General features: G+C 47.0%; 1 protein-coding gene across 2 annotated transcripts in view; it reads left to right on the forward strand.

Moving 5' to 3' along the window:
• The window catches only part of TRIM54 (tripartite motif containing 54), a 374309-nt gene that overhangs the window by 271594 nt on the left and 89373 nt on the right, over window positions 1–13342 (forward strand). For both annotated transcript variants that reach the window (XM_069605492.1, XM_069605494.1), the window contains exon 7: window positions 667–791. In XM_069605492.1, the coding sequence (XP_069461593.1) occupies window positions 667–791 (125 nt within the window). The remainder of the gene's footprint in view (window positions 1–666; window positions 792–13342) is intronic.

A 13342-nucleotide genomic window follows, 5' to 3' on the forward strand; every position in this document is an offset into this window, starting at 1 on the left:
TTCCCGCCCACTTCGGCCTCTGCCTATTGGTAGCTCAGGCTCGTGACTTCTTGGTCGACCAGGCCTGATTTCAGGACTATGGTTGAGTGATGCAACATGCACATGGTACCCCTTGCTGATTCCCTTGCCCCGGAGAAGTTTGAATAACATTAATCTCTCCCTCTGCGCCGTGGTAATCTTCTCTCTCACATAGCGTATGTGCAGTCAAGGGGAAGACGCTGGTTTATGTTCAGTCAATGTGAAGACACTGGTTGGAGGATAACTCCAGCAGTAACATTTCCCTTCTTCATGTCAGATCAGTGTAAATACTTTCAAGTGGCACTCAAAAAGCGTCAATGGGCGGTTTGGAGCTAGCGTTTACCAGGCTGGCAATGGCCCGCTAGCTGGAGAGATGGACTTGATGGTCATGTGGACCTCAACCAAGGGTGCAGGGCTATTATCACCTTGGTAAGTCTTTCCCGCTGCCCATTAATGCTATCAGTACCCCGGGCAACAACCGGGTGCTAGTAACCATTTTTCAAATGGCAAGTGGCTTTATGTATGAACCATCCTTTTCAATTTCCAAGGCCTCTGCACTCCCAGTTCTAACATACTAACATGGCTTTTTGTTTTATAGCATCTCACAACTCAATAGGCTGGGCACTAATCCCTGCTTCATGTTTATAGGATCACGGACACATCCAAAGAGCCGCCCATCGACCGTCCGGAGCCCGGCTACGAAACCATGGACCACTTCAGCGTCAACGTGGATTATGTTTCCGAGATGCTGAGAACCATTGAGTTCCATTCAGGTAATTCGTGCAAACCCAAGACACCGGTGGGGACTCAAGCGGTTGCTGCAGATATCTGTGTGCAACCCGCAAGTCACCGAGCGGATCCCTGGCGGGGTCGATCCCAGTCCTCCATAGAGTCGCAGCTGTTACTTACAGTTCTCCTGAATGGCAAATGTCTGGTAGCAAGGGATGATAAGGCTATCATAAGTAAAGAGAATAGGTATATCAGAATAACGAGGAGAAGGCATCTGGAAGACGTAAAGAATTGACTCTGTTATTTTAATTGGGCTATTGAGCATGGACCTAGTTTTGGGAAGCAAGGAGCACTGTACAAGTCAAAGGGGGAAGGCCACGGTGGGGGAGGTATATTGCAAGATCAATACGAGGGATCGGGGAGCTAATAACGGCAGAGGGGGAGGCTAGAGAATTTAGCAGCAAGTGATCTACAAGCAACCGTGGGAGGAAACAGGGGGGAGCAGATCGCCCAGTGTCAGGATGGATGGGGAGAGCAAGGGGTGTGGTATTAAGGAGGAGCCATTCCTTTCATAAGAGGGACATGACTTACTCCCTGAAATTTGGAAGCGAGGGTGCACGTCTGGTGTTGACAGGGAAGAGGTTCCAGAGTCTGGGGGCGTACACAGAGAAGGCCTGTCTTCTGGTTCTTTCCTACCTGCACCTGAAGAAGCAGTCCTCAATCAGAAGTACTAGTTACTTCCATTCAATAATCCTCATGTATCTACACTCCAGCCTCATCTTGGTTCATTTGGCGTTCCTGGAACACTCACACATGCGAACACTCCACTGATCTCTGACACACCCAGCATTCCACGCTCAGGTCCTCATTGTTTTCTTATGTGTAACAGTAGAAACATGTAATGCTTTAGAAAGTACTACCACCCAGGCAGCTTTTCTTGTGTACTCCATGCTGTAAATATCCCATGCAATCAGTGATCATAATTAGGTGATGTTTTTTTTAAGGAAGTTTTTAAACTATAAGCCATTTTTACACTTGCTACAGTAATCCTAATGATGTCGGCAGACAGTGAGCCAGATGGCACACGTGTGTTTGTATTAAGCAGTAATGGGCTAAGTTGCCAGTTTCTTGAATGACCAGGTAACTAGTTTTCCTTCGGAAAGTCAGGCGGTGTCTGATGTTACGAAAGTCGACTGCAAGAGGGTTCCAGAGGGATGAATCCAGAACCCTGACAGGTCGTCCTCATGTCCACTATTTCATAAAAAGAGATTGTGAATTGGAGAGAGGAGTCGCAGATGAGATGCTAGGATGCACCTCTGGACGGGTGTCTCGTATTAACGGATGGTGGGGCTATTCTATAGACTGGGATGTTCTCTATACTATTGGCGTGCAGTAGCACTTTTTGGGCATTTCTATGCACAGAATGGGATTACCATAACAAATAATCTTGCACCCAAATAACTGGACGGACTCAAAGAATATGGCAAAATACTACTTTATTATCAGTTCAATAAAGTAGGGAAACCTGGCAAACAACAAGTTGTAGTCCACACACTCTCATTTACACTTCCGGTACACAAAGGCTTTATACCTGGATGTGCATCAGCTATGACATCATCCTACGTGGCAAATGATAAAACCTAACGGACGGAGGGATATGTTAGGGGACATATCTACTTATGGGTTCTGTAAGTGTTAGAAACATTATTGGCTGCCCCTTGTCTGAAAGGCACGCCTTGAACTACCATATTGACTACGTTTAATACAGATTATAGCAGCATAACAGCAGAGGATTGGCTTCTGCAACAGTGTATGGTCCACCATCACATAGGCCCTTTGATTGGTTGGCATTCTCTCCCAACCTTGGACACTCGGCTCGTTAGCAGCCCGTAAGTAAATGGAACCCCAGGTGCAGAGAACAATGTGAGACTACTGCCCACTTGCCCAAGTAGTCTACCATCTCTCACCAGCCAAGCCTTCACCCAAGGCTTCTCCTTTGTACTTGACCTTGCTGGATGTTCTCTTCTCTGGAACTTTAAGGGGAGCTAAGGTACATCATTATCTTTGCCCAGGGCTTCTGAATATGCCCTATTTTCTGGTCTTGCACCATGTGTCAAGAGACCACAATTTTGCCCATTTCACCTTCTATTTAGTGCTTATTTAATTCAATGATGTCAAGTGTCATTACTCTCTTCAGCCTCTGGAGACTTGGTTGCTTCATCTCACATATGATTTTCTGCATCTTTCTTCATCAATACTTGGCATTCACAAATGTTCACTCATTTACTTAATCTAAAAGAAATGTGTCCTGCGTACATTCTTTATCCTCGTTGACTCCCCTTCTACCCTGCAGTAGTTTCTCGCTGTGGCATATTTGATCTCTTGCCAACAACTATTCTTTGGTCTCGAGGGGATAGCTCAAAGGGCAACATGCTCGCCTTGGAAGCAAGACGACACGGAGCAACACAGGTTTGAACCCCGGGTCCGCGCTTAGAAACCTCCGGGTATTAAGTTCATTATAAATAACCTATAATATCATAGCATATCATATCATGCAGGAATTTGTATTTCCAGCTTCTGTGAACTCTGCAGCCCTGATCTTTCCTTCAAGCTCTTCGCTTGCTATCATTGAGAGGCGGCGTCCATCTTTCCAACATGGCCGCTATGCCCATGTTATATTTTCTACTGAAGCAAGTGTCTATGTGACTCATCTACCTTGCGTTTCTGCGTACGTACATTTCTGGAGTTTGTGGATCTGCTTAGATCATATGCTCTGCATAGTCTGACATCTAGTGGAAGTCACATAGTATTACAAGATTTGTTTTTGAAACTCAAAAACGGATGTCTACAGAGTGTGATTAGTAATACTATCCCTAGTGTGACGTGTACTGTACCCATGGCACTTCGCGCGTCGTGGTCCCTAAGATAGCTTTTTCCGCCATCAAAGTCGGTCCCAAATGCAGAGTTCTCTTCTAGGCTGATGTTTTTGATTTACTAAAGTTATACTGGTAGAATGTCTTCCTTTCCTTTATTTTTCACCTTGCCTCACGACTGCTCCTCTACTCAACGGCTCCTGACGAACGTCCACAGCGTCAACGACTGATCGATCGAGGCCCCGACGCAGCCATACGGACCTCTATAGGCTTCTGCCAATTACAGTAGGACGAGGGGGGGAAGTTCTCTATACTGATTCCTTTTACAGAATGTTTATCCCATTCTCCCCTTTTTTCTATGTTCACCCAACTTCCCTGTTAAAACATAACGGACAAAACCCCATTTAAATGTTGTCCCTCATGCCACCAAAAATTCCCGTAGAAAGACATGCACAGAGTGTGCATCCACTGCCTCCCGAGGGATCACGCCGAAAAGCACTGTATATCCTGTCAGCTTTTCTAGGCAAAAACCCTAAAGGATCAGCGGACGTAACGTAGGGCCACGGAAGGCTTCCATAGACATGACAGAAGACTCCAGCAAGGGCAGTTACAGAGTCATGAGTGATAACGAGGGTGATTGGGATCCATCAGGACCCCAAGTGCAAGCCCCCGACTCTGAGAAGCAGGCCGGCGGTCCAGTAATGTAGAAGACACGCAAGAACATACCCGACGCCTGACTCTTGACAACACTGTCGAGCATCAAGGCCCATGCCGTGACCGGGGATAAAGCCTCAGGTTCCTCATTGTTCTCTGGGCCATTGTGTACGCTTTCGCCTAGTGACAGTTCCTGAAAACCGAAAGCAAAGGCCGGTTCGGACACCGCATATAAAAAGGCCCTCCTTTTGCGTGCTGAAAAACAGGCGTTCAAAGACAGCTCTGCATCTCCTAAAACAGCACCGAAAATACAAGTGTTAATTAAAAAACACATTAGTTCTTCTCTACTAAAACAAGGTAGCTGAAAAAACATTACATTTTGACACCCTTAACCCCCAAGGTCACCCAGACAGAGTTTTCTACTCCCTTAGACACCCTCTCAGGGGATATGCACCATAAAGATGGCATTCCACAAAGCCCACCCCTACTAAAGATGTTGTAGAGAATTGCATGCCTGTCTCGCGGCGGTCGCGCATGCTCTCTGTTGATATTGAGAATGAGAGCCACGTGACCGCAGCGGACGGTTGCTGGTTTGAAAAAAGAATTAGCTCTGCAGCTGTTGCGGGCTCCGGGGAGCTCCGTGTAATAAAGATCTTACCCGCTGTTGTTGTACCGCCTCAAGTTTCTTCAGTGGTGACGAGGATTACACACACGGAGCTCGCCGCGGAGCCTGGCGACGTCTCTTCCAGAGCTGCTATGGAGAACATGTCGTCCGCGGCACGGAGGTTGGGCCCTGCGACCAGCAGAGCGGGCTGCACAGCGACGTGTGGAGAGGTGTGGGGGTTGCAGAGGGACTGTCTCCGCGGCGCCCAAGGAGCGTGGCGCTGCAGGGGGATGGTCTCCCCGCCTCTGCTCACAGCGGCTGCAAAGAGAAAGGAAGCTCTTCCTGGTTGGTGCCGCCCATCCTGGCTCTCATCCGGCTCTCATTGGATAACAAGGTGAGGAGCAGGGAGAGGGGGGGCTGGGCACAACCAGAGGGGGAGGCACATCTGAAAGAGAGGACAGGGCCAACCATAGGCCATTGTAGTGAGAGAGTGCCTCCCAGAAGACATTAAGGCCACTGCAAGGGAGTGCCTCACACAGGACACTGTTGTGGAACAAGCAGATAGACGGTGAACTGGCACCAGGAGAAACGTTACTTCGGTGCATTTATACACTGAAAGGCTGCCAAGCACTGAAATAGAATACAAAAAGGGACATAGGACAGTGCTTTGTTGCATTTTGTGATAATTGGTGGGACTAGAACACCAGAATTCATATAAAGATGGCTGCAGCTAGTATGTCGCCCCCGCCACCGTTTCTGTCAGAACCTGGTGCTCCACCTATAAGGTGGGACATGTGGAAGAAGTTATTTGACACTTACCTGATTGCAATTGGAGGGGATAAATTCGCAGCGGCGAGAAAAGAGGCGATCTTGCTTCACAATTTGGGAACTGAAGGCAGAAGCGTTTATGATGGATTACCTGATCCTCCACAGCAGGGCCAGGGGGAGGTGGATCAGTACTCTATGGCGGAAAGGAAGTTGGAAGTCCATTTTGAAGCCAAGAAAAACATAACATTTGAAAGACACAAGTTCTTCCAAAGGCGACAAGACCCACAGGAGCCAGTGGAAAACTTTATTGCGGCGTTGAGGTCCCTTAGCCATACGTGCTAATTTGGACTGCTCACTGATTCCCTCATAAGGGACCAATTGGTCCGATGCACAAATAATATAAAAATACAAGAGAGGCTATTGTCAAAAGATGCATCACTGGAGTTGGCCATAGACATGGCGAGAAGCATGGGACAGACCCATAAATATATGACCACTATGAAGGGAGACAAGTCGGAAGGAGAAGTGGCTGCGGTGAAGGGATTTTGGAAGGGAGTCCCCAACAAGGAAATCAAGTGCTACAAATGTGGGAGTAACCGTCATATTTCCACAAGTATGATTTGTCCAGCCAGAAATATCTTGTGTTTGAAATGCAAGAAGAAAGGTCATTTCACGAGAGTTTGCCGTGAATCAGGGACAGTGCAGAGCATTGAAGCAGGTGGAAGAGTACCTGAGCAAGAAGAAGATCTGGGAATGGGAATGAGCTGCCAGACGAAGCATGTGCTGGAAGTATCAAAAGTCTCAAACAAGGGTGGCGCACCTACAGATGTATTCATGGTCAATGGAAGAGTGGTAACAATGAAGGTGGACAGTTGTTCACCATGGACTTTGATGTCAAAGGCAACATTTCTGAGTTGTATGCAAGGAGACGTGAGACAATTGAAGAAGCACAATATAGAACCCTATGCATATGGGAATGTGAGGATTGAAATTGTAGGGATGTTCCAGGCTTCCATTAAATACAAGGGGAGAAGCTGTGAGTCAGAGATATATGTTACCCAAGAAGGTTCTTCACTCCTGCAATGGGGTGAACAGTGGAAGTTGGGTATCAGGATACAAGCGAACACTGAGAAACCCATTGATGTAGCTGAGCTGAAGGACAGATGGGAGAAGGATTATCCCATGGTGTTTCGTGAGGAATTAGGGTTATTGAAGGGTTTTGAACATGAGATTAAGCTGAAAGCAGGTGCCAGTCCAAAGGTATACAAGGTGAGGCCAGTGCCTCATGGGTTGAGTGAGAAACTCAAAGCAGAAGTGGAGTCATTACTTCGAAGAGGAGAAATAGAGAAGAGTGAAAGCTCGGAATGGCTGTCGCCGGTAGTGGTAGCCGCTAAGTCTAATGGAGATATTAGGCTGTGTGTAGATCTCCGAGACCTGAACAGGAACATCTTAGTGGATAGACATCCTCTACCGATAATCGGGGACAAGTTATCTGTGCTGAACAATGCCAAGGCGTTTTCTGTAATTGACCTTTCCCAGGCATACCATCAGATTCCGCTGAAGGAGGATTGTCAACACTTGACGGCATTTATTACGGTGTTCGGCTCATTCAAGTACTGTAGGATGCCATTTGAGCTTGCCTCGGCGGCAGCTGTATTCCAAAGGGTGATGGAGACAGTGCTGAATGGAGTAAAGAATATTATAGTGTTCCAGGATGATGTTCTGATATATGCTACCTCTACCGAGGAACATGATGAGGTGTTGAGACAGGTGTTAAGCAGATTGAGTGAGGCAGGGTTGACGGTGAAGAGGAGCAAGTGTAAGATTTCGGTACACAGGGTAGAGTATCTTGGCCATGAGATTGATGAGCAAGGGGTGAAGCCTAAGAAGAATTTGGTGGAAGCAGTGAAATGTGCACCTGTGCCAAAAGATAAAGAGTAAGTGAAGGCATTTTTGGGTTTGGCCGAATATTATCATAGGTTTGTAAAGGATTTTGCCAAAGTATCAATTCCCCTTAGAAAGTTACTCAAGAAGGGGGTGAAATTTGAATGGTCCACTGAATGTGATGTGGCTTCTGAGTGTATTAAGAAAGCAGTGAGTGAGGCACCATCCATAGGTAGATTTGACCCCAAGGACAAGATTGTTTTGGTGGTAGATGCGAGTATGTTGGGCCTGGGTGCGACATTGGTGGAGTATGACAGAGACAATACAGAGAGAGTTATAGCATTCGCGTCTAGGACACTGAGGGGGGCAGAGTGCAGATATTTCGTAATTGAAAGGGAAACGTTGGCCATGTTCTGGGCGGTGAGTCATTTTAAATACTTCTTGTGGGGGAGGAGATTTATTGTCAGGTCGGACCACAAGCCCATGGTTCAGATGTTTGAGGGTGGAAGATGGGCCATGGGTTCTCCAAGAATAAGCAGGTGGGGTTTAGGACTCCAGGACTTTAACTTCGATGTGAGCTATTTGCCCGGGAAGAGAAATGTTGTGGCGGACTGTCTGTCCAGACTGCCAGTCGAAGGTAAACCTATGGAAGATAGAGAGAGAGAGGAGGAGTCAGTAGTGGCAGAAATACAAAGTGCAATTAGTATGGAGAAATGGACACAAGAAGAGGGTGCAGATGAGGATCTCAAGCTAGTAAAGGGGTGAACAGTGAGGGGGTGGCCGGGAAAAAAGTCTTGGATAGCAAATTCAACACTTGGTGGGAGGTAAGGGATGAGTTGAATCTATGTGATGATAGGTTAAGGAGAGGAAGGTGCATTGTTCCTCCTCATTCCCTTAGGTCAGTGTTGGTTGAGCTGGCTCATCAGGGGCATCCTGGAGAAGCGGCCATGAAGAGGAAATTGAGACAGAATTATTGGTGGCTGGGAATAGATAGGAGCGCTGAAAGGTATGTCAAAGATTGCATGACTTGCCAAACAAGTGACAAATGCAGAGTGGTGAGAGAAGCTCCGTTAATACCTAATGTGATACCAGACCAGCCTTGGAGCAAGTTAGCGGTGGACATAATGGGTCCTGTAGCGGGTCTGGGAGAAGGCTTGAAGTTTGTGTTTGTTGTGGTAGACTTTCATTCCAAATGGTTTGAGTGGGAAGCGGTGAAGGAGGTCACGGCTAAGGAGTTGATTGGCTTCTTGGAAAGAGTTTTTCTTAAGGAAGGAGTGCCTGTTGAAATTGTGTCTGATAATTGGGTGCAACCTGTTTCTGGGGCAATGGAAAAATGTCTTGCAGGATACAGCATAAATCACCCAAGGACTGCCTTGTATAATCCTAAAGCTAATGGACTGGTTGAAAGAGTCAACAGATACATGAAAGGGGGCCTGCAAATGGCCATGAAATCGAGACAACCATGGAGGGAGGTATTAAGAATGCTAACATGGAATTATGTCACTACGCCACATTCTGTGACAGGTGTGTCTCCATTTGTTTCTATGAAGGGGAGGGAACCTGGTACAAGACTTTGCCCAGGTTGGCTGGGAATGGCTAAGGTGGTTAATGTGGATCGGGACCACATTATGAAACTCATTACATTGAGTCAAGAGAGAAACAAGGAACTGTTTGATGACAGGATGAAAGTAAAGGAACAAGAATGGAAGGTTGGGGAGAGGGTATACGTCAAAAATCCCAGACTAGTGAAAAAATGTGTGGAAATTAGGTTCCTGGGGCCGAAGAAGATATGTGCTGTGAAAGGTAATGTGGTCATCTTGGAGGGAGGAGAAGTTTGGTCGAAAGGAAGGTTGGCGAGAGTGGGTGATGGGGATGAGAGTAAGTTGGATGAGATGTTGAGTGGAAGGGCTGTGAAGGTGGATAATCATAAAGGGGAAGAGGAGACGAAAGGAATGGTGCCTGACGAAAAGAATAATAATACATGTGCGAGAACCAACGAAGATTCGTCACATAGGGCTAGATCTAAGCCTGTGTGGATGAGAGATTATGAAACTTGATATGCTTATGTGTTTCTCTTGTCATTCTAAGCTGTGCACTATAGTGTAACAAACAATTTGTTCTGTTTCAGACTAATTCTCTAATATTACTGTGTTGCTTACTTAGTTAAGTTTTCTCTTTGGTATTATTATTATTATAGGTCAGTTTGTTATTCTGTTAAGGGGGAAGATGTGTAGAGAATTGCATGCCTGTCTCGCGGCGGTCACGCGTGCTCTCTGTTGATATTGAAAACGAGAGGCGCGTGACCGCAGCGGACGGTTGCTGGTTTGAAAAAAGAATTAGCCCTGCAGCTGTAGCGGGCTCCGGGGAGCTCTGTGTAATAAAGGTCTTACCCGCTGTTGTTGTACCGCCTCAAGTTTCTTCAGATGTCATCCCCTTCCAGGGCCCTGTGATCTCGGCATTCCCACTAAAATGTCATTTTACTCCAGAACAATTTAATAACATTTTAGGGAGAATGTTTCGTGGACTTCATGGACAAACACCCCGAGCAATTAACAGTACTTAGAGATGCCTCACAGCCAGGGGCATCAGCAGAGCCACCCACTTCCAAGAGGTCTCGCCTTGAACCACAGCCGAGCACCTCCGCTCTAGGCATTCCAGCCTCAGCATCCCAAGACATCACTCAGTACCAGGACCCATCTCAGGACTCATGTTATGATGACCAAGCAGGGTCTCAGGGGGACCACTATAGCCAGGACCAAGACCAGTACTACGATGATGATGATGATGACATTCACATAGTACAGTCACCAGACCATCAAAACCAGCCGGTTGCAGACTCGCCAGTTGACAACCATCTCCAGTACAACGAATTGTTACTGAAGGTGGTGCACCATTTCACCAATGATATTCAGGAGACATAAGTCGATAAGGACTTTGTGGAAGACATCCTGGGGGACAAGAAGGCAGCCAAACAATTCATACCTCTCCTGCAGTCAGTCCAGAGACTTATTCAACCATCCCTGACACCACCTAATCTTACAAGGGCAGTCAACCCAAAGATAGAACAGCTGTTCAGGCGGGCGCCCATGGACCCACTGTACATTAGGGGCAAGATCAGACGAGATTCTCTGGTAGTTACCACCGCCAGAAAAAGGGCAGGCACTCCCACGGCATTGGCAGAAGCCCCACCAGACAAGGAGAGTAAAGAGTAAAAAGATGTATACATTTGGGAGAAAAGTAGCTTCCTCTGTAACGTACCAGACATGAATGGCTAACAATACAACTGTGTTAGATAGTTACGGCTGCCACAAATGGGACGAGCTGGAACAACAACTACAAGCCGTCCTAGAACCACTAAGGGTCCAACTGCTTAAGTCTGTTTCAGAAGGCAAACAAATCTCAAGCAGCATCCTGAAGAACAACCTTGATGCAGATGACAATGCAGGACGCATCATAGCGAAGGGGATGCTCATTAAGCAGCATGTCTGGCTTAGTCAGGGTTTAAGCTAGAGACCCAAGCAACCCTCCTGAACATGCCCCTAGAGCCAAATTTGCTATTTGGTAAGGCTGTAGAGGATGCCCTAAAGAGTGCCAAGGACGAGTATGACACTCTCAAGTCCCTTGGACATCTGACGAACAGACCTTATTCCAAGCGGGGTTCGCCAAACTCTAAAAGATTTCAGGGCCAGAGTGGATAACGTTCCTTGGGCTACTCTCAGGGAGGACAGTCGGTGTCTAGTCAAATGGTCGACAGACAGATGGTGACACAATTTGGTCAACAGGACAAATGATCAAATTTGTTTTTATTTATATATTTTTTAGGTTTTCGTTTAGGGAAAAAAGGGGGTTTTAGCAAAAAAAGGGGGTTGGGGGGACCCCTCCAAAAAAAATAAATGTGAAAAAAAACCAACAAAAATTCGATCATTTGACCTGTCGACCTTTTGGTGTTGACCATTTGTCCTGTCGACCATTTAGATTCGACCAATTGACCTACAACTAGGACAGTCCTCATCCTGGAACCAGTCTCAAGGCCAAAGTTCCTCGTCCAGCTTTCAAAGGAGAAATAAAAGAGGTAGAGGTAGAACCTCACCTGGGAGAGGCTCAGCCACTCCCGAACAATGACACGCTGTTTCAGGTCCCCCATGCCACTCCAGCAGGAGGCCGAATAACTCAATTCACCCATGCATGGGAGGGGATAACATCGGACAAGTGGGTGTTGTCCACCATGGCAGGTGGGTACTGCGTTGAGTTGCTTCAGAAACCACCTTAGCACCCGCCAAGACAAAAGAAATTAACAGCAGAAGAAACAGCCATACTGCTGGAGGAAATAAAGGCACTGCTCGAGGAGAACGCAATAGAAATCGTCCCAGCAAACCAGGTAAACAATGGTATTTATTCAACATACTTCCTTGTGCCAAAAAAAGACCTGACCACGCTACCAGTACTAGATCTGAACCCGCGAACAAATATCTCAAACCGCAAAGGTTCCGCAGGATCACGCTTCAGGAGGAGATCCACTCCTGAAACTGGGGGAGACCTTATGGCGACATTGGACATGAAAGAAGAATACTTCCATATTTCAATGCTCACTACACACAGAAAATGCCTGCGTTTCAAAATGGTGGGAGTATACTAACAGTTCAAGGTGCTCCCATTCGGCATCCCCTCTGCACTAAGAGTGTTCACCAAAGTGCTCGCAGTAGTAGCAGCACACCTGCACACAAAGTCCATCTCGGTATACCCTTATCTGGACGACTGGCTAATCACCGGGGAATCTCCTCAAATTTGCAAGTTAAATACGCAAAAGACAATAAACCTACTCTTCAATCTGGGTTTCTCTACAAACAATAAAAAATCAAGTCTAGTCCCCAGCCAAATAAAGCAATTTCTGGGTGCTGTCCTAAACACAAAAGAGGAGCTGGCTTTCCACTCAAACGAGAGAGTACAACATATGCTGTTGCAGGGACAGCAATAAAAGGTTGGTCACCAGATAACAGTACGCAAAGCAATGCGCTTGCTAGGGATGATGGCCTCTTGCATTTATTCAGTTCCTCACGCGCGCCAGGAATGGTTCACGAAACAGTGGTCTCAGGCAAACAGACAGTGGGACGATCTAGTGGTTGTTTCACTAACCCTGGTTCAGGCTCTTTGCTGGTGGTCCAAGGACAACCTGTTAAAACGAATACTTTTTGCGCTCCACCAGCTCAAGCGATCCTAACTACAGATGCCTCACTCGCCGGTTGGGGGCTTACTTCCTCCACCACACAGCCCACGGCCAGTGGACACGTGCTACTGCCCAGAGACATATCCAATTCTTGGAGCTCTTGGCAGTCCTCAAAGCTCTTCAGGCCTTTCAGCAACATCTACAGGGTCAGATGGTGCAGGTCCTCACAGACAGCATCACGGCCATGTTCTATCTGAACAAGTAGTGAGACACAAACTCTCTAAGTCTGTCCAAGCTATTCCAAAAGATATGGAAGTGGGCACTCAAGCAGGACATGTTCCTACATCTCAACACGTTCCAGGGGAACTAAATTCTCTGGCAGACACTCTAAGCAGACACCCACTGCCAGAAGAACACAACTGGCAACTCGACAGAGATATCCTAGACAGAATATTCTCACTATGAGGTCACCCCTCACTAGACTTGTTCTCCACAAAGCAAAACGCACAATGCTCGACTTCACGTCCAGGTTTCCCCAACCAGGGTCCAAGGGGAACGCCCTGTGGATGAACTGGTCAGGGAAATTTGCTTATGCTTTTCTCCCGACACCACTCCTCAGCAGGATAGTGCACAGGATGCACCAGGAAC

Source organism: Ambystoma mexicanum, chromosome 4p (genome assembly GCF_040938575.1).
Source record: "Ambystoma mexicanum isolate Mex_15411 chromosome 4p, UKY_AmexF1_1, whole genome shotgun sequence".
NCBI classification, from domain to species: domain Eukaryota; kingdom Metazoa; phylum Chordata; class Amphibia; order Caudata; family Ambystomatidae; genus Ambystoma; species Ambystoma mexicanum.